The sequence below is a fragment of the Pecten maximus genome, chromosome 2, assembly GCF_902652985.1.
Source record: "Pecten maximus chromosome 2, xPecMax1.1, whole genome shotgun sequence".
Taxonomy (NCBI): Eukaryota; Metazoa; Mollusca; class Bivalvia; order Pectinida; family Pectinidae; genus Pecten; species Pecten maximus.
Window position 1 is genome coordinate 18,942,179 of NC_047016.1, and position 20,632 is coordinate 18,962,810.

At 37.2% G+C, this 20,632-nt stretch overlaps 1 protein-coding gene across 1 annotated transcript; it reads left to right on the forward strand.

Annotated features, from left to right (window-relative positions):
• Positions 1-2,299: 2,299 nt before the first annotated feature.
• Positions 2,300-20,417, forward strand: LOC117320853 (membrane frizzled-related protein-like). Its single transcript, XM_033875339.1, has 5 exons — positions 2,300-2,619; positions 8,882-9,136; positions 10,873-11,013; positions 18,514-18,743; positions 19,231-20,417. Exons 1-5 carry the CDS (start codon positions 2,559-2,561, stop codon positions 19,351-19,353), a joined length of 810 nt encoding a protein of 269 aa, XP_033731230.1. The 5' UTR covers positions 2,300-2,558; the 3' UTR covers positions 19,354-20,417.
• Positions 20,418-20,632: the final 215 nt, after the last annotated feature.

Below are 20,632 nucleotides of genomic sequence, written 5' to 3' on the forward strand. Positions count from 1 at the left end.
ATGACATGTTTTGTCCCTGTTTGTGACGACATAGTATGTTTTGTCCCTGTTTTTAATGACATGCTTATTTCACTGTTTTTGATGACATGTTTTGTCCCTGTTTTTAATGACATGCTTATTTCACTGTTTTTGATGACATGTTTTGTCCCTGGTTTTGATGACATAGTATGTTTTAGCATTACATGTTTGACATTACAGAAACATGTTTCGTTTATGACTATTTTGAATTTTTGCCGATTTATTTCATAACTCAACATTTTTTTTATTGGTTTTGATGATGTTGGATATTTTTGTTGTTGAATGTTTTCTCTGTCTTTAATGTTTTCTCGTAATTTGCCATGTCATTTACTGAATGGGATATCCTTTAGTTTGTACGATGTTACACATTTGCATTGGTTGTTGATCTGTTGATGTTGTAATATAGTATGTATTTGTCTTTAGTATATTCTTTGTGTTTTCATGTGGTATATTTGTCTTTAGTAGATTCTATCTTTGTGTGTTGATGTTATGGTATATTTGTCTTTAGTAGATTCTATCTTTGTGTGTTGATGTTATGGTATATTTGTCTTTAGTATGTTACATCTTTGTGTTTTCATGTGGTATATTTGTCTTTAGTATATTACATCTTTGTGTTTTGATGTTATGGTATATTTGTCTTTAGTATGTTACATCTTTGTGTGTTGATGTTATGGTATATTTGTCTTTAGTATGTTACATCTTTGTGTGTTGATGTTATGGTATATTTGTCTTTAGTATGTTACATCTTTGTGTTTTGATGTTGTTTTATATTTGTATCTAGTATATTACATCTTTGTGTGTTGATGTTATGGTATATTTGTCTTTAGTATGTTACATCTTTGTGTTTTGATGTTGTTGTATATTTGTATCTAGTATATTCTATCTTAAAGCGTTGATGTTGTCATTTTTATGCTGTAGCATATATTACTATCTTGATTTTTCTTAGTTTGCCATTATTCCTGCATACGCTGTCTTTGTTGTGTGTGTGTGGTAGACACGCCCCTCGGGTTATGATATGTAAACAGGAGGAAGTGTGAACAGCTGTATATTACAACAGTAATCCCTTATTTTTCTCAGTCGATACATGATGTCAAGGTTCGGGGTTAAGCTACAGAAAACATCAGTACACAATTGGCGTAAATTGATTTTATACATAAATAAAAACTATCAACGGACAAGTGTACAGAACTATCTAAAACAGTGTAGGTATTGTAGCTATCATGAATAACAGACATTTTTACAGAACATTGCTTGAACATCAACTGAGCCCTGAACAAAAAAAATATTTAAAAAATCGTGATAGCAATGCATTATCTAGGACGTGGCTCAGACGCCATTCGTGATAACGATGAGATATTATTGACAATCATATTCTAGTATTTACTAGATTCAAGAGTATAGCGCATTGATTTGTTTCGTTCGCCACCGATCGCAAATGTTGCACGTGTCGTGACGTCACAGGGGTCAGTACACAGATGTGAGCCTCATTTCTAGCCGCTTTTCCGTTCTGTATTGGTCTTGATTTTGATAGGTTTTTAATTGATAGATCTGATGGTTTGTTGTTCTGGCATTCCTAGCACTGTTTGCCGGTACACCATCTGTTAATACTGTCTGGCAAGACAGATTCAGGTTTTATGATTGGCTTCACACGGATACATTTTCCTGTCACACCGCGACGAAATATTGTTCCCTTTTGTAATTTTGTAATATAGTTGAATATTATCTTAGTTTTCAATCAAATTATTTCTTTATTTCCGAACAAATATTAAAAGGATAAAATTATAGGACTTATGTTCCTCAACTTTTGTACTGTCTCATTTTGGTTTCCTAGATTTCTCTCCTGGATTTTCCACACGTTTGACACCTAGTACCACTGACGAATCCTGGAATGACTTAACAGCTGTATCATGTAGTTTTACATTAATTAAAAGGCGATATTGGTTTGTGTGTCTTGGTGCAATTCTTTGATGAAGACACTTACTTTTCATGAAAATCTGGTCTTGGTCCCCTTTGATCTTTTTCAGTATTCTCCTTATAAATAAAACAAAATACACAATTGAGCAGCCCGATTGTTCTTTTCCCTGGGTTTGTATAAATCTTTCTTTCCCTTCGTGTTATTGATTTTGATTTAGAAATACGGTTTTGTTTACATGTCAGTGTGCTCTTGTTTTCTGACGTCCATATAATGGGCGCTCCGGCTCATGCACATTTGTTGGTATATAAATACACGGGATTGATTTATATACATGTCACCTTTGTTAACAAAAACGGACTCGGACTCCTTATATACGATGGAGTCGTCGGTAAATGATAATGCCTCGTATGTTGGTGCATAATTAAGCAGACATGAGAACTATTTGGGGTGTAGCGTACTTAATCTGCCGTTCACTGGACCAGGCCTAATCCGCGGTGTGTTGGAAACAGGTGGCGCCTGGTCAGAGTGTGAAACGGTACATGTCACCAATATAACTATATTTCAGGTCACGATGACGGACATATAGCTGTCTAAAGCAACTTCCGTCCCTCACATTCTGGTGACCATGGTGGCTCTACTTCTCCTCTTCCTGTCTTGTGTCGGCACGACGAATGGATTCGGTAAATGTAAGTAATAATGTTGATAGAAATCATCGTACGTTTATTGAATTTATCATCCTTCCAATGTGGTACTTAGAGATGTTCAAGCGTCAGCGATACCGTTGCGTTAAATCTGAGTCAATGTATCATGGGTATTAGAATAAATGTCTGTTTCTTAAGTTGTGATGTTGTTTAATGTGATGTAACACACAAAAAACACACACAATAGTAATTGTAGTTATAGGCTAATATAGGTTAATGATAAATATATATCTTTAAATATTCTAGATATTTTATTAAATTATATTAGCCTAAATTAATATACATTGAGATACCGTTAAAATGACGTGGAAATGTTACTCTGTATTGGTAGATTGTTTTCTTACTATTGTTAATTTTTGTGTGCGTGTGCGATTTTTTTCGGGCAAAATGGTTATTAGTCGTTCTTAGCTGGTATACCTCGGCCATTTTTGTTTACGTACATCAAATACTATGCACATGTTTACTCTCTTTCTGGATATTCTTCTGCTGTTAATGTTTCTAATGGTAATTTTGTTAGTAAGTCTTATATTGTTATAAATGGCCTTGAACGATAATACGCGTTACTTATTGCAATTTATGCCCTGCAATCACGTCACGACACTTGATATATATGTATGTATGTGACATCAGCGGAAAAGACCGACATGATTTAACGGCTGGAGAGAGAACCTGTCTGCATGGTTCAACCTGTATTGTAAATCCTCGACAATGTCTTGTTGATTTGATTATATTCTATCACATTAGTATTAAGTCAAACAAATAGCAAAAACAATATCAAACTACAACTAAACTAGACATAGTAAAAACATACCAAACTGCAACAAAACTAATCATAACAAAAACATACCAAACTACAACAAAACTGGTCATAGTAAAAATATACCAAACTACAACAAAACTAGTCATAGTAAAAACATACCAAACTACAACTAAACTGGTCATAGTAAAACATACCAAACTACAACAAAACTAGTCATAGTAAAACATACCAAACCACAACTAAACTAGTCATAGTAAAAACATACCAAACCACAACAAAACTAGTCATAGTAAAAACATACCAAACTACAACTAAACTGGTCATAGTAAAAACATACCAAACTACAACAAAACTAGTCATAGCAAAAACATACCAAAATAGAACTAAACTGGTCATAGTAAAAATATACCAAATACAACAAAACTGGTTACAGTAAAATCATACCAAACTACAACTAAACTAGTCATAGTAAAAACATACCAAACTACAACAAAACTAGTCATAGTAAAAACATACCAAACTACAACAAAACTGGTCATAGTAAAAACATACCAAACTACAACAAAACTAGTCATAGTAAAAACATACCAAACTACAACTAAACTAGTCATAGTAAAAACATACCAAACTACAACTAAACTAGTCATAGTAAAAACATACCAAACTACAACAAACTAGTCATAGTAAAAACATACCAAACTACAACAAAACTAGTCATAGTAAAAACATACCAAAATAGAACAAAACTGGTCATAGTAAAAGCATACCAAACTACAACAAAACTAGTCATAGTAAAAACATACCAAACTACAACAAAACTCGTCATAGTAAAAACGTACCAAACTACCACTAAACTGTTCATAGTAAAAACATACCAAACTACCACAAAACTGGTCATAGTAAAAACATACCAAACTACAACAAAACTGGTTATAATAAAACATACCAAACTACAACTAAACTAGTCATAGTAAAAACATACCAAACTACCACTAAACTGGTCATTGTAAAAATATACCAAACTACAACAAAACTAGTCATAGTAAAACATACCAAACTACAATTAAACTAGTCATAGTAAAACATACCAAACTAAACAAAACTAGTCATAGTAAAACATACCAAACTACAACAAAACTAGTCATAGTAAAAACATACCAAACTACAACAAAACTAGTCATAGTAAAAACATACCAAACTACCACTAAACTGGTCATAGTAAAAACATACCAAACTACAACAAAACTAGTCATAGTAAAAACATACCAAACTACAACAAAACTAGTCATAGTAAAAATATACCAAACTACAACAAAACTAGTCATAGTAAAAAAAAATATACCAAACTACAACAAACTGGTCATAGTAAAAACATACCAAACAACAAAACTGGTCATAGTAAAAACATACCAAACCACAACAAAACTAGTCAACCCAAAAACATACCAAACTACAACAAACTGGTCATAGTAAAAACATACCAAACCACAACAAACTGGTCATAGTAAAAACATACCAAACTACAACAAAACTAGTCATAGTAAAACAACATACCAAACTACAACAAAACTAGTCATAGTAAAAACATACCAAACTACAACAAAACTGGTCATAGTAAAACATACCAAACTACAACAAAACTAGTCATAGTAAAAACATACCAAACTACAACAAAACTGGTCATAGTAAAAATATACCAAACTACACCTTTATCACTTCGTTATTATGATAAGCTGCAGACCTAAATAATAATCTATAGATCCGTTGATAAGCTCATAGCTGTATCACTGCCGAAATCTCCAATGTTCCTGATTATTACACTAATCTTCGTGACTGGTGAAGGTACTGAAGCTGAAGAAAAACGCCCCTGATCAAGTAGAAATTACATATCCGACAGGAAGTGTACGTGGGTATAATAAATGTCACTGGATGAGTTTAAACTTATTCACTGGCTCTGTTATATGTACCCAGCGCGTGATGATTGATTATGATTAATATCCAATAAAGGTCGGGTCTGACGAGCCTTCTGCCGCCCTAAGGATAGGCCTTCCCACGTGGAGCACCTGTGTGAGGTCATTCGACGATTTTCCCGCCTTTTCTATTATACATTGTAAAGACGGAGTTTAATGCAAATGTTCGTGCTCGGAATGTATTGTCAATTGATGATCTAAAACGTACATATAAATGTCGTTTCATGTGAAAAATATATGTCCAGTCTTCAGGGACAACTCCCAAATTTAATAAATGAATCTAAAAATTCCTGACATTGTTTTGTTCTCATTGTAATCATCGCACTTAAAGAGACCTACCGATTTGCAACATACATTTTCTCGCGTAATATTCAATATTCAAGGTCAGACGGTAAAAGAAAGTTTCATGCGGTTTGTCAATTCACATTTATATTTGTCAATTAAAACAACTATTTATTTACATGAATGTTTGATCAGCAGAAGAATATGTAAAACAAAAACAAAGCCCCCCACAGAAAATCACTTCATATAGATCGGTGTCTACACAATCTAATGTTAACTCCTAAACAAATTGGTAGCATTGTTTCTGTACTAAAGTTCGCTTAGTATTTCTTTGTGTTTCTATTTCATCAACTCGAATATGTCTGACCTGACTTTGATGTAAACAGTAAAGCGCATTAATGGACATGTGTAGGCCTGCAATTGACATCTATTTTTCCCGGTCTGACATCAACAAACATACATACTGCATATGATTATACGACATTTTTTTTTTGTTCTGGTTGGTGGTTTATTTTGAAGATTTATGTACATGACATATGTATTGTATACGTTATACTACTTTGACGCCAGGAAAATATAAACATCTTTGCGAATGGCCACCTTGAATTGCATTCCATTTCTGGGATAGTTATGATTCTAACTCTAGTTCTAGTAGAACGGGGTTGGCTTTTGAATTACCGTCCTGATAATACAACTACTTTACAAGCGGAGTTTTCCGTTGTAAATTTCTTCACAATTTGAGCTCTTCCGTTGTACATTACATATTGCATACACCGCCCTTCCACATTCTCCTTTCTAATTTACTTTTTCTTTCTTTTTTATGATCACCCCAGATAATATGTTAGTAACTTTATATAGGCTGTAATCACCCGTGAATTGTTTTTAATCCTTTACATATCACATGACTGGCATGCATGTTTTAAGATTGAAATATCATGAATATATTTGCTAATAAAAGTTTTATATCGATGTATATTTATACCAAGCCTTTTCCTGTAGAGATATTTGTTGTAATATACTACAGTAACCACCTGCCTGACAGGTCAGATAAATGTATCCATTGTCCCCATGCATTAGCCAATGTTTATGGTCTACACAATATTTCGGCCGTCGTATTTTAACAGAGAGTTATTAATCTTACTGTCAACCACATATACTCTCGACAGCGTATGTATTGTCTAGTTCAAAACGATTTCATATAGTGAATATATAATACACAATTTATATGAAAATTTATAGTAAAAATGACCACAAATGTTAAATATTCCAGTGAAACTTCCTGAAGTCGAACACGAATTTCTGCTTGTTACGAATGAATTATAAAATCCCCGTAAACTCATCTCTTTGGTTTAAAATCCTACGAGTTTCGGATATGACGATCTATTTCTTCTCTGGTTCCGTGGATTTCGTTTTAACCACGTGTTACTGTACAGTATCTGTACTGCCATGTTTACAGTGTATATACAATTGTTTTTTTCAATTGCTAGATTGTTTTGTTTTACATTACATATATTGGTAAGACTACATTGTTTATAAATAACATAAGTTACATCTTTACAATGTTTACACATTTATAAATTACTTAAGTTACATATGTGCAATGTTTACACATTTATAAATGACATTAGTTACATCTGTGCAATGTTTACACATTTATAAATTACATTAGTTACATCTTTACAATGTTTATTCATTTATGAATTACATTAATTACATTTGTGCAATGTTTACACATTTATAAATGACATCAGTTACATCTTTAAAATGTTTACGCATTTATAAATTACATTAGTTACATCTTTACAATGTTTACACATTTATAAATTACATTAGTTACATCTGTGCAATGTTTACACATTTATAAATGACATTAGTTACATCTGTGCAATGTTTACACATTTATAAATTACATTAGTTACATCTATGCAATGTTTACACATTTATAAATTACATTAGTTGCATCTGTGCAATGTTTACACGTTTAAACCACATATGACTTTCATCGTTAATACTGTTACTTTATAGCAGGTGTTAGATTGGAAACATGGTCTATAGGTAAAGTCCAGAAAAATAGTACACTAGGAAATCATTTGAATGTGTTTACAATTATTTATGCAAATGGTCAATTAACATCATTATGGAATATGGGTATTATATTTTAATACAAAGAACTTTGTGAATACGAACTAATAAGTATTTGTAGGAAATGAAATATCTCCTTAAAACACACACATTTCAAAGGGAAAATATCAAACAAGATCATATTATAACGGAGAGTACAAAATTCAGGAATCGGTTTTCCTATTCGGATGTTTTAATTAGTTATTATAGACGTTAACTCCGAGTAAGTGTGAATTAATAAGAACAAACAGTAGCATTTAATGTCTAATCAGAAATATTTTGCTACTAGTATGTCACTTATTAAGTATATGACTAATAATTCTTTATTTAATCGAACTCTGGGATTTTGAAAATAGTCTTCAAGATCAGATAAAACCTGTGATATTAATAAGGGTATCCTAAGATACTTGTAATATGGGTTCCGATTGTATTAGGGACAATTGTTATTATCTATTTGTTACAATACATCTGGTAAAAATATCGTACAATTATTTGAATCAAATAATTAATGTGGTATTTAAACCAATATGATAGTGTGTATATACAATGTAAAAAATGTATAGAAATGAGACTGGGAAGGTTTACTACCGACTGTACTTACTAGAGATATAACCTATTATTGTAAAACTGTTAGAAAGCACATGCGTCTTATAGGAGTAGGGGCTAATATATTTTTTTCTATATAGAAAGAAACACTTCATACTGTCCAGGCTTTCTTCTTTGGTCACCGTATACCACCATTCTAACGTTGAACGCCTTCGGTTTGAATAGTCGTACCTTTTTTCTAAGAATTTGCAAACGTATAATGAAGAATTATTGTGTCTCTATACAAAGTTGACGTTTTGAGATAAAGAATAGGACGTGTTCTCATTCTGTTATATATCAATATGGTAGACCAAATATATTCAAATTTCATACATTATTCAATTACGTAACTCAAAATGAACTTCCTTCATTGACTAAATTTATTATTGATATAAATGAGATAATTAATTCACAATACTGATGTCCATCCTGTTTTACCATGTATCATTGTTATCCATTTGTTAATGTTGAATATTCTCTGCACTGTAATGTTGATGAGAATAAACAATGGTCATTGTCATTGTTACAGTTTCTGTATCTATGGAGGAGAAATGTGGGGAGACTGTCCACGTGGACGTATTTGGGAAGCACGCTGGCCGCCTCCGTCCTACCCGTACCACTAAGTACAAACCAAACATGAGGTGTACAGTAACTTTCTACACAGCCGAATCACACCGCTTTGTCATCGTCTTCCGCCGCCTCGACGTCGAGTTTGAACCTTTCTGTGACGATGACTACCTGCAGATTCATGACGGAAACACAACGTCAGCGCCGATCATCCCAGGTAAAACATATCATTGGCGCAAAGGGAGAGTGGCATTCAGCCAGGGTAACCAGGTCACGTTATGGGTGTAGTTCAAGTGAATCTTCAATGCTGTTAGAATAACTATGGTGACTACCAGGATGGTCATTATCCATTGCATGTATATGCAGTCATTGGCGTGTGTCTTGGACTAATGGTCGACAAGGTCGTCATTTACGAATTCAACAGTAAACGTTTGTTCTTATTTTTCCTTTTCTCAAAAATTACACCAAGGATCACCCTCACATTCCCCTAGTACTCATTTACTCATGTTAATTTTGGAGACTGATTAACAGAACAAGACAGTCGTCAGGTTACCATGTTGGGTCTGGTCAGATGTTTGTCAGACTTCTGTATACAGATTGAAGTGATTTTTTAATGGGTACGTGCAGTATTTTGACTTAAAGTTTACTGTCACACCTTAATTGTTTAAAAACAAAACACACCAGTAACTTCTTTTCCTCCTTTGGTTATCATGGTCAATGTTAAGATGGCCATATTGAATTTTGGACAGAAAATTATCGTTATAACTAAATCAGCTAAGAGGTTCTTGAAAGTATATTTCTAAAATTTCAACGCCTTTTTTTGTCTTTCGATTTCCGCGTTTCATTTTCTCGATAAATAAAAGAAATGCCATGGGCGCTAAGTGGAAATCATTTTGACTCGAGCGTTTGATTTAATTGTTGCTATTTTAAGTAAAATTAACCTCCAAGTTTTCATACCTTATCCTATGTAAGAAGGTTCTTCCGTTTCAAAAAACTTTTCATTCAGCTCTCAATGCTGTAAATTCCGTTTTTTTTTTTTTTTTAATATATGCCGGACAAAAACAGCACAACTGTTTATTTCATATACAATAGCCTTAAAATACAAAGCAGTATGCAACAGCTGGGTTAAAGATTGTTAAGAAACATTCTTATTAACACCTGTTCATTATATAAATAAATATTACAGGTTTTTAAACCGAGCCAATATCCGAAATTAACCTAATGGTTAAAATCCTAGGTTGGTGTCCTTCTATAACACTTACTAGTATGTCCTTTTTCGATTTCTACACACGTAGTCCCTATCAAGAGACGTTAAGGGCGATGTAACAACGAAAGAGATGTTAGGAGTAATAGAACGACGAAAGAGATGTTAGGAGTAATATATTGACGAAAGAGACGTTAGGATTAATAGAACAACGGAAGAGATGTTAGGAGTAATATATTGACGAAAGAGATGTTAGGATTAATAGATAGAAAGAGATGTTAGGATTAATAGATAGAAAGAGATGTTAGGAGTACTAGAGCGAAGAAAGAGATGTTAGGAGCAGCAGAACAAAGAAAGAGATGTTAGGAGCAGCAGAACAAAGAAAGAGATGTTAGGATTAATAGATAGAAAGAGATGTTAGGAGTAATAGATTGACGGAAGAGATGTTAGAAGCAGCAGAACGACGAAAGAGGTGTAGAATACACTTTTGTCAATCATTCGGCGTATACTCCGTCTATTTCTCTATCAACAATTACAGGGCCTCCTCAATCTCACTATAGTGGAAACTTAAATACATCAGGGGTATCTTGTTTGTTAGAGAAAGTGACACAAAACGAGACAAAACCCATGCGAAGATCATATAATGAAATATAAAGAGAAATATATTACCCCCAGTAGAATTATGTTTCACTTGATATTGACCATTATCATATTGTACGAGTCATTACTATTTTCTCTTATTCGTGTAGGACTGCCATCGAAAATGTGTGGAGAAGAAAAACCAAAAGGGGATTACGTCACATCCGGTTCCAGTATGACTGTATTTTTCAGGAGTGACTCGTGGTACAATGATAATGGGTTCGATTTCATCTTCACCATCTTCCACACAGGTAAGTTGAATTACACAGGTAAGGTATATTACACAGTTAAGTTTATTACACAGGTAAATACACACGCGTTTACACGCGAGTAATATCACGTGATGGTATTGGGAAAATTGCAGGGCCGTTGTGACCTAATATGTACACAGACCAAAAATAAATTAGAATTGAGATCGACTCGTCATAACAGACAGTCCAGCCCGGGAAAAGTTCCCACTTTGCATCTGACGATACTAAATTATTTGACTTTCTTACTAATTGAATAGCCCGTTCCCATGTTGTTAACCCGATGTCGTTAGGCGGGGATAGCCATAGTAGCTTGTGCGACGATTACGTGGATACTTACGTGGATACTTTTCTGGGTGTTACTTGGAGATTGATTTAAGTTTTCTACCTACTGGGAAGTGCTAGTGTTTCTGATTGATATGACGGTGACACATGTTTGCTTGTACGGGTTGTATTGTCCTAGCGACTGTCAGGGCCAAATGCGAACAGTGTCAATGAGATACGAATAGAGCAAAACACATAGGCACGGACAGAACAGAGAGGAACAGAAAACAATATGATAAAGGTCCGAAGTGTTGCCAGTAGGCCAAGTTATGGTCTTGCCATCGTCCCCTGAGGACAGAGAAATAGTCCCTGAATCTACAGGGGCCCACTTTTAGTCGCCTCCGACGCTCAACAAACAGAAGAGCAGTCATATTTCGCGCGGAACTAGGAACTAGCGCGGAATATTGTTTCTCCAATGGTTCGCCCAATAGGTGGCACACCTGTAGTGTCATCAAATGCATGTGAAGCTGGTCAGCTGTCAATCAGGTCAGAACAACCCACTGGTCAGAATGGACGCATTGGAATTGTTTAGGCCGGTGCGTTATGAACAGCAAATTGGTGTTTGTTGCTTGCACCTTATGGGTGGGTCGTTGGAGAAAGGTTTGTTTGTCAGCAGTTCTGAATTATAGTGAAGCGTGCTTTGTGACTCTAAAATTTGTTTAATGGCCCATGGACAGTTGAAATCATTCATGACCAAAACGGTCAATATCTTTGTTGAGTTTGGTGACAAAATTGTCGAACAGATTTTTGACGTACCCACGAGAACAATCTGCACTCCTCTCTTTGTCAATGTTTGTCTTAAAAACTTTTCATATCCTTTGGTGAAAGTACTGTTTTAAACAACATCAAAAATTACAATGTCGGACGGTTCGTCACTACCTTTAATATATCCTGGCTAGTGACTAGTCTATAGATGCAAATATATACAAATATTACTACTATTTGGTAGCTTTTAACATTTAACGAGATCATACAACACATAGAATATAAGTTATATATACAGTGGTCTGTCTGACCGCTGACACCTAATCTTAATACTATATCAACACTGTTTGCTTACATCTAAAACTAGTACCCGACTATGACTCGGCTCGTACCACTCACAACGGCTAGTTACTTGTCGCCGGTCTGTGTGTGACCGCTGACTATACGGGGAGTCAGTGACTAGCACTATGTATAATCGAACATGATATGACGCTCTGATTGTTCCTGTCTTGACGTTGGGAAAGAAAACGAAAACATCATCACCAGCTTTGAATGGTTGCCAGGAGAGTTTCTGATCATGAAGCTTCTTCTGACCAACTGATGTGCGTCTTTCATTTTTTCCTGTAGCTCCCACGCCCATGTATTCTGTGGTAATGCTTTCAGATTTCGTGGCATGGAGTATTGTAGATCCAGTGGAGTAGAAGTTTCTCTTTCAAGCATCATAAAGTTGGGGGAATTGGAAGTGGTCTCATGTTCGGTTGACCGATATGCCATCATGACATATGGCAAGTGTCTGTCCCAGTCAGTGTGTCGCTCATTCACAAATGCCCTCAACATGGTAACCAATGTCTTATTGAACCGCTCAACCATACCATCTGACTGCGGGTGGTAGGGAGTAGTACGGGTCGTTTGAATTTGCAGTATACGACACATTTCCCGAAACAATGCACTCTCAAACTGAGAGCCCTGATCTGAATGGATAATGCTGGGGACTCCGAATCGACAGACAACTTCTTCTACCAGTATGCGTGCTACGGTCTCTGCGTTCATGTTTTGCATTGAAAAACTTTCTGTCCACTTTGTGTAGTAGTCGGAGATAACCAATATGTGCCTGTTGCCATCATCAGTCTCCGGCAATTCGCACAGAATGTCCATAGCTATGCGCTCCATTGGGTATCCCGATTCAGTTATCTGCATAGGTGCTCTCTTGGTTTTTGTCATGTTCTTGCTCTTAGCACACATCGTGCAACCAGTGACATATCGTTTGATATCATCTTGTATCCCAGGCCAGTAATACTGTTGGCGGATCTTGGCAAGAGTCTTTCTTGTTCCCAGATGAGCAGCTGTCTTGTTATCATGGGCATGACCAAGGATTGTGCGACGTTCGTTTCTAGGAACTATGATATGAACTACTCCTTTTTGTGTTTTTCTCACCAACAGATCATCTTGAATGGACAGTATTTAGAACTGTGACCATAGGGATTTCACTGTTTTGTTTCTGCCACCTATGGACTTATATCCAGGTTTTTCCCCTTTCTTGACCCAGTCAATAACCAGACTTAAGTCATCGTCTTCCTCTTGTTTTTCGCTCAGGGTTTTCTCACGCTTTTCTTTTTCATCAGATTTACAAGGGTCTACGCTCCTCACTATCTGAGCTGTAAATTCAGTTGCTCCATGGTCTGCCTTCAGTTCCCAGTCTGGGTCAAAGTTGCATTGACGACAAGGGATCCTGCTCAGTCCATCGGCATTCTGATGTTGCTTCCCTGGTCGATGGATGATGTGCATGTCATATGAGCTTAACACCTGAAGCCATCTTGCCATCTGGCCCTCTGGGTCTTTGAAATTCAGCAATCATCTGAGCGAACTGTGGTCTGTTCTGACAGTAAACTTTCTGCCATACAGATAATGCCGGAAGTAATTCGTGAAATTGACGACAGCGAGTAATTCTTTACGCGTAACGCAATACTTCCTCTCTGCCTTGGCCAATGTTCGTCCTGCAAATGCCATGGGTCTCTCTATGCCATCAATTTCCTGTGATAGTGCAGCCCCAATAGCTTCATGACTCGCATCTGTGTCGAGTATGAACTCTTTACTAAAATCAGGGTGGGCCAGAGTTTTTGCGCTTGTTAATTCTCTTTTCAGAATCTCATACGCTTCCTGACACTGAGGTGTCCAATCAAATTTCCGGTCCCTTTTCTGTCAGCTTGTGTAGGCATTTAGCAATCACAGAAATGTTCCTGACAAACTTTCTGTAATAACTACAGAACCCTAGGAATGACCGCAGTTGTTTGATGTTGACTGGGACTGGCCACTCCGCCACTTTCTTCACCTTATCGGGGTCGGTGGAGATACCTTCCTCCGAGATCTTGTGACCAAGGTAAATGACTTCTTTGGCAAACAGACAACATTTTCTCGCCTTTAGCTTCAATCCAGCTTCTTGTAGGCGGTTGAAATCTTGTTGCAGATTCTCAATCATGTCTTCAAATGTCTTCCCGGTAACGATTATATCGTCTAGGTAAATTAAACAGGTCTGCCACTGTAAACCTGCTAGTACCGTTTCCATCAGTCTCTCGAATGTCGCAGGAGTTGACGCTAGACCAAAAGGCATGACCGTGAACTCATAAAGACTTGTTCTTGTCGCGAATGCAGTCTTCTGGCGATCTTCAGGAGCCAAATCAACCTGCCAATAACCATCGGTTTAGGTCGAGTGTTGAGAACCACGAGCAACCTGACATCTGATCAAGAGCCTCGTCAATACGTGGAAGTGGATACGCATCCGGAATGCTAACAGCATTCAGCTGTCGATAATCCACGCAAAATCGTAAGCTCCCGTCCTTCTTTTTAACGAGGACGATCCCAGAACTCCATGGACTGGAGGATTTCTGTATGATCCCTCTGTCAAGCATATCTTTTACTTGTCTATCAATCTCGGGACCAAGATTGCCTGGCACTCTTCTTACTGGCTGTTTTATGGGTTTGGCACCCCCAGTGTTGATCTTGTGTTGAATCAAGTCTGTTCTACCCAGATCGTCGTCGGTAACGGCAAACAGGTTCTGGTGTTTGAGCAGCAGCTCGTACCCAGCGTTGCATTGATCTGTTGTCAGATTGCTTTTGGAGTCATTCAACAATGCTTGGATATCTGCCCTAAGTCCAGCTACTTAATTTGGTGTCGGTGCGTCAACGGTTCCCATTACACCATCAATAGTGCTGACCTGAGCAATAGTTGTCCCTGGGTAAAATTGTTGACTCTCGTTGTCCAGATTCCTTAATCTTACAGGCACCGTAGTATCATACTGCACAAGTGCCCTAGCGACTAATGCTCTCTCTGTCTTAAGAAAAGTCGCCGGTTTCTCAACTAGAAGTAGTTTGCTGACTGTTTCACCCTCTGATAAACATACCTTCCCTTGGACCACGACCTCGCTGTTGGCAGGAATGGTTACCTTCTCTGTAAGTGGAAGTCGGTAGCAACCCATAGCACCCTCGTAGAGTGTCGGTACCGTTACACCATCAAGTGTGAGAACACCTTTCCTGAAATCAAGAGACCCCTTTCTCTCCTGCATTATGTCTAGACCCAGAATACTATCGGTATTAATCTTAGCAATAATTGCTTCCACATAAATGTCTTTTGTGCTATTAAGCCGGATGACAAAACTCGCTTTGCCCTTGACCTCAAGTTTCTCACCACTAGCTGTTAAAACATCTTGGTGAACTCTACTCAGGCGAGGTTTAGCCGATTCTGAAATTTTATCAAACACTCGCTCTGATATGATGGTGACTGTTGCCCCTGTGTCACCATAGTTTACTTTAGTTCCATGAACTTCGGCAGCTATATACATGCCTGCTTCCTGCACGGCTGTAGACAACCCAATGCCAGCTCTTGGTTTCTTTCGTCTCTGTCGACGATGGGTGTTCACCTGCTGGGCCCCTGGTTGTTTCTGACTTTTATTAGGGTCATTCTTTTTGTCAGGCTTGGGACAATTTCTACGAAAATATCCCTCCTTACCACAGTTAAAGCAGTTCTTGTTCCTGACCACATTAGACTTACTTCTAGACTTCATCTTCCCAACGTCCTTTTCCAGAGACTCCAGCTTTTTCTGCATGTCCTGGAGCAGTTTTAACATCTCTGACCTCTCAGATGTTTCAGTATTAGTATTTTAAGATACGATTGGCCTTCCTTTGATTTCTTCTCACAGCGGTTGTATGCCTCTAATTCAACCGATAGTTGTATGGCTTCAGTCAAATTCTTAGGCCTCGCCTGCTTGATTCTTATGCGCATCTCGGAGTCTGCAAGTGCTTCAATGAACTGTTGCATAGCCAATATCTCCCTAACATCATTTGGCACTTTGCGATATGCCAAGTTCACAAGTCGTCTAATTGCTTGTCCCAGTTCTGGTAGACTTTCCGATGCTTTTTGACGCCTCTCCATTAACTGAACCCTATACAGCTCAGTCTGGTTTGGGGGAGCAAACCTCTCCTCCAAGGCTTTGACTAGCGACTCATAATCCTGCTGCTTAGGAATGTCAAGGTCACCCAGTATCCCTTGGGCTTGGCCCCGCAATGCTACTGCTAAGTGGAGACCTTTCTCATTATCAGTCCATCGGTTTATTCTAGAGCAAGCCTTAAAATGTGATTTAAAGTCAACCCATGGAGATGTGCCGTCATATGTTGCCGCTTTTACGGTAACCATTTTACTTTTATATTTTGTCGACATGTCCCTGACTTCATCATCTGCTTTCTTCAGCATCCCTCCTGCTGGCAACTCTACTCATTCTTTTTTTCCTGGTGGTTACATAGTCATATTTGTGACCATCTAGTCTGTGATCATTATCCACACCCCGCGGACACGGTACAGATGTCATTGGTTTAGTGCGAGACAATAGATTGTGACTGCTAGCCTGCATCTGTTTCATTTGTTCTCCGAGATCTTTAATCTCTTGCTCAAACTTTTGTATACTTTCGCCCCTTAATCCAAGACTATAGTCTGGAGAGAACTTCTCCGGTTTTGGACGAGTATCTTTTTCTTTGGTTCCAAACCCAGAGTCGACAACTGAGTGCTTCCGCATCGGTATATTGGGTTGTGTGATAGGGGTTGAGAAATCAAAATGAATATGACCGGTGTTGTTAAAGTCAAGACCATTATCTGATTCCCTGTCAGACTGGTCACTGGTATAGCCTTCTGCCATATTAAATCACAGAGAGAATATAAGTAACACACAATTTTTTTTTTTTTTTTTTTTTTATTATTACATCAACAACAGTTTATAAACTGTAGACTACTAAAATGTCACAAACAAGTTATCAAATAACCAGGATCCCACCGCTGCCACCAAAATTTGTGACGTTTACAAATGGGTTCGTCACTACCTTTAATAGATCCTGGTTAGTGGCTAGTCTACAGATGCAAATATATACAAATATTACTACTATTTGGTAGCTTTTAACATTTAACGAGATCATACAACACATAAAATATAAGTTATATACACAGTGGTCTGTCTGACCGCTGACACCTAACCTTAATACTATATTAACACTGTTTGCTTACATCTAAAACTAGTACCCGACTATGACTCGGCTCTTACCACTCACAACGGCTATTTACTTGTCGCCGGTCTGTGTGTGACCGCTGACTATACGGGGAGTCAGTGACTAGCAATATGTTTAATCGAACATGATATGACGCTCTGATTGTTCCTATTTATTATCATCGGCCACCTAAACCCTGGTGTTTGCTGCTGACCACCAACACTACTTATAGTATTGTCGCTGACATGCCCGCCGACTACCTTGTAGTCGCTGACTTGACCGTCGACTACCTGCTTGTAGTCGCCAACTACTCTGTAGTCGCTAACCTATCAGCCTCTGCCAAACACTGTTAAAATGACTGGTTGATGGATCAAGGAGAAGACCGTGGTCACATCTATCTTTCCACAACTAACTGCCTTTCTTAGGGTCTCTCCGCTTCTGTCTGCACAGTTTGGATGCCGAAATCAGAGTGTTGTCGTCTGTCAGAGCCGGCTTTTATACCCTCCGATATAGACCATCTGAGTCATTCAAGTGTTTTACATGTAAGGGTAGAATTACATAATCAAGCGTGCGGGAGAATGCACGAGAATAACTAATGACCCGGATGGATGAACACATGTAAACAATACCCAACGATACCTGATCGGTATGTGTTATCTATTTTCATTACAATATCATAAAGGACTGGAAATTAATGACACCACACAATGTACATCAATGTTGTCTATTCTTGTTTAGAGGTTCTCATTACTGGTTGCCAGTAATCGAGTTTCAGCTCTATTTCGGTTCAAAAGTACACAAAACATAAAACTCAAAATGAAAAAACAAAAAACACAAAAACAACAATACCATAAGCCGTAAAAATACGATGACAAACGAAATACGTCATGGGTAACTCATTATTTTTTGTGAATTATTTGTTAGTACATGTTGATGTATTTTATACAGGTACCTGTGTTGAGGGTGAAATGAAGTGTGGTAACGAGCGGTGTGTGTCAATGTACCTAGAGTGTGACGGATGGAACAACTGTGGCGATGATTCCGACGAGTGTCCTATATCTACACTCATCGTCCTCGCCGTCGTCATCGGCATTGTCTTTGTTGGTATCATCGTTGCGTCTACCGTCCTCTACTTGCGGCGGAGACAAACGACAAAATCGAGGAAAGAGAAGAAAGAGGTAACATAACGTGTTTTCTGTAGGTAACAGAAAATTTCCTACAATCTGGTTCAAGTCATATGTTTATTTGCCTTCCCGCCCTGTAAACTACCAGACGTAGCCGGAAGTAGTTAAAGGGACGGAGTCTAGATCAATATATGGTGTTGAATCAGTTTAATTACATTAGTCGTATCATATAGAATTTAACGGTCGCTATTCCGTAATAGAAATAGCATTGCTAAAATGTTTATGTTTTTTCTTAAAGAAATGTGCGCGTCTTTATATAAAATACATGTTACGTATTCAACTTATTTTACGAAGCTGTAGATGGATAAACTTAGCCTCTATTGTTGAAGTTTGTCGTCATTATAGCCGCTTTTTGTTGTTGTTTTTTTTGTGGTAATTTTGACTCCCTTGTATGCGACATCTCTTTCTTTTTTACTATCGGATTAAGAAGGGAAGTAAATCTTCATATTATGATAACATGTAATTGGCTTCTTATTGACAGGATAAGATGTTATGTATTCACGACCACATTCATCACATAATACACTCCCAGGCTGAAAGTAACGAGGACTCGACAAGGAAAGATGACACGCTGACACGGACATCAGTAGGACTACCGTGGTAGGTTACTATAGACAGGACTACCGTGGTAGGTTACTATAGACAGGACTACCGTGGTAGGTTACTATAGACAGGACTACCGTGGTACACTCGACAGGACTATTGTGGTATTACACTCTCGGAAGGAATACCGTGGTAAAGACACGGCAAGACTATCGTGGTCTACCCTGGTTTCAGAGTGCTTTCGGCTGGACTAATGTGGTGAAGCGCTGACTGTTGGTAGGACTCTACACTCTTGACAGGGAATACCCTGGTAGAACACTATCGACAGGATTGCTGTAGTGCGCATGCCCCGGATTGCCTTGTCGGATAGCCGTAATACTACCGCGATAGAACACTGTCAGTAGGACCTACATGCAGGACTTTGCATCTGTGGAATAGTAGACCTCTGATGGCTTCCGTGAATATGACGTCAGCAGTGTGAGTAACGATAACATTACATACAATTGTAAATTACATATAATTGGTTATAGGACAATACGTCATATCATGGACGCTACAATAATTATGTGATGTCGTAGGTTACATTGGCAACCATATTAGCATTATCAGTAGTTACTTAACATCAGTACAAGGATCAAGATGTATAAATCATCTTGTTAACCAGAAGAAATTGGCCAATGCAAAAATGATGTCACTAATAGAATGTCAGTACTTAAGAACTGAAATGGTGAAGCGTCCGAAATTTGACGTATAAGGCTTTTGTTTCAAGCGAGTGTAACTCTCTAAGGTCACTTTAGACCAGACTATGGTAAGACAAATCGTCTATGGAGTTTGAGATTGTGTTAACCGTATAATATAAGGTACATAATTATGCTAAATATATCGTTAAGTTATCGACTCCCCATATTTAGCGAGGTATGGCTGAATGTGTCGATAGATTTTATATTTACACCATCAGGCGTAAGTACTGAAAGGTAATATTTTTTCTAATTATCTATTATACAAGGATTGTGAAATTAATAAAAGTTTGTAATATTATGTACATAATGATTGTTAAATAACCTATGACAATAACTTTTGTTTGTATGTTTTGTGTAATAAAATGGAATCGTTTTTATAGAAATACTTCCTGGTATCATGTTGTTTGTTTGTATAACGTTGATAGGTTATTGGTACTATGACATTTAACATTGTAGTACAATTTATATATATAGTACATTATGTGATTCCTACTTACTGCCTTCAGAGCATACAAAGAACTTCACAGAAATTTTTTTTTATTTATTTTATTATATATTTTCAAATTTCAATTATCAATATACATTGTAATTTTTTAAAAG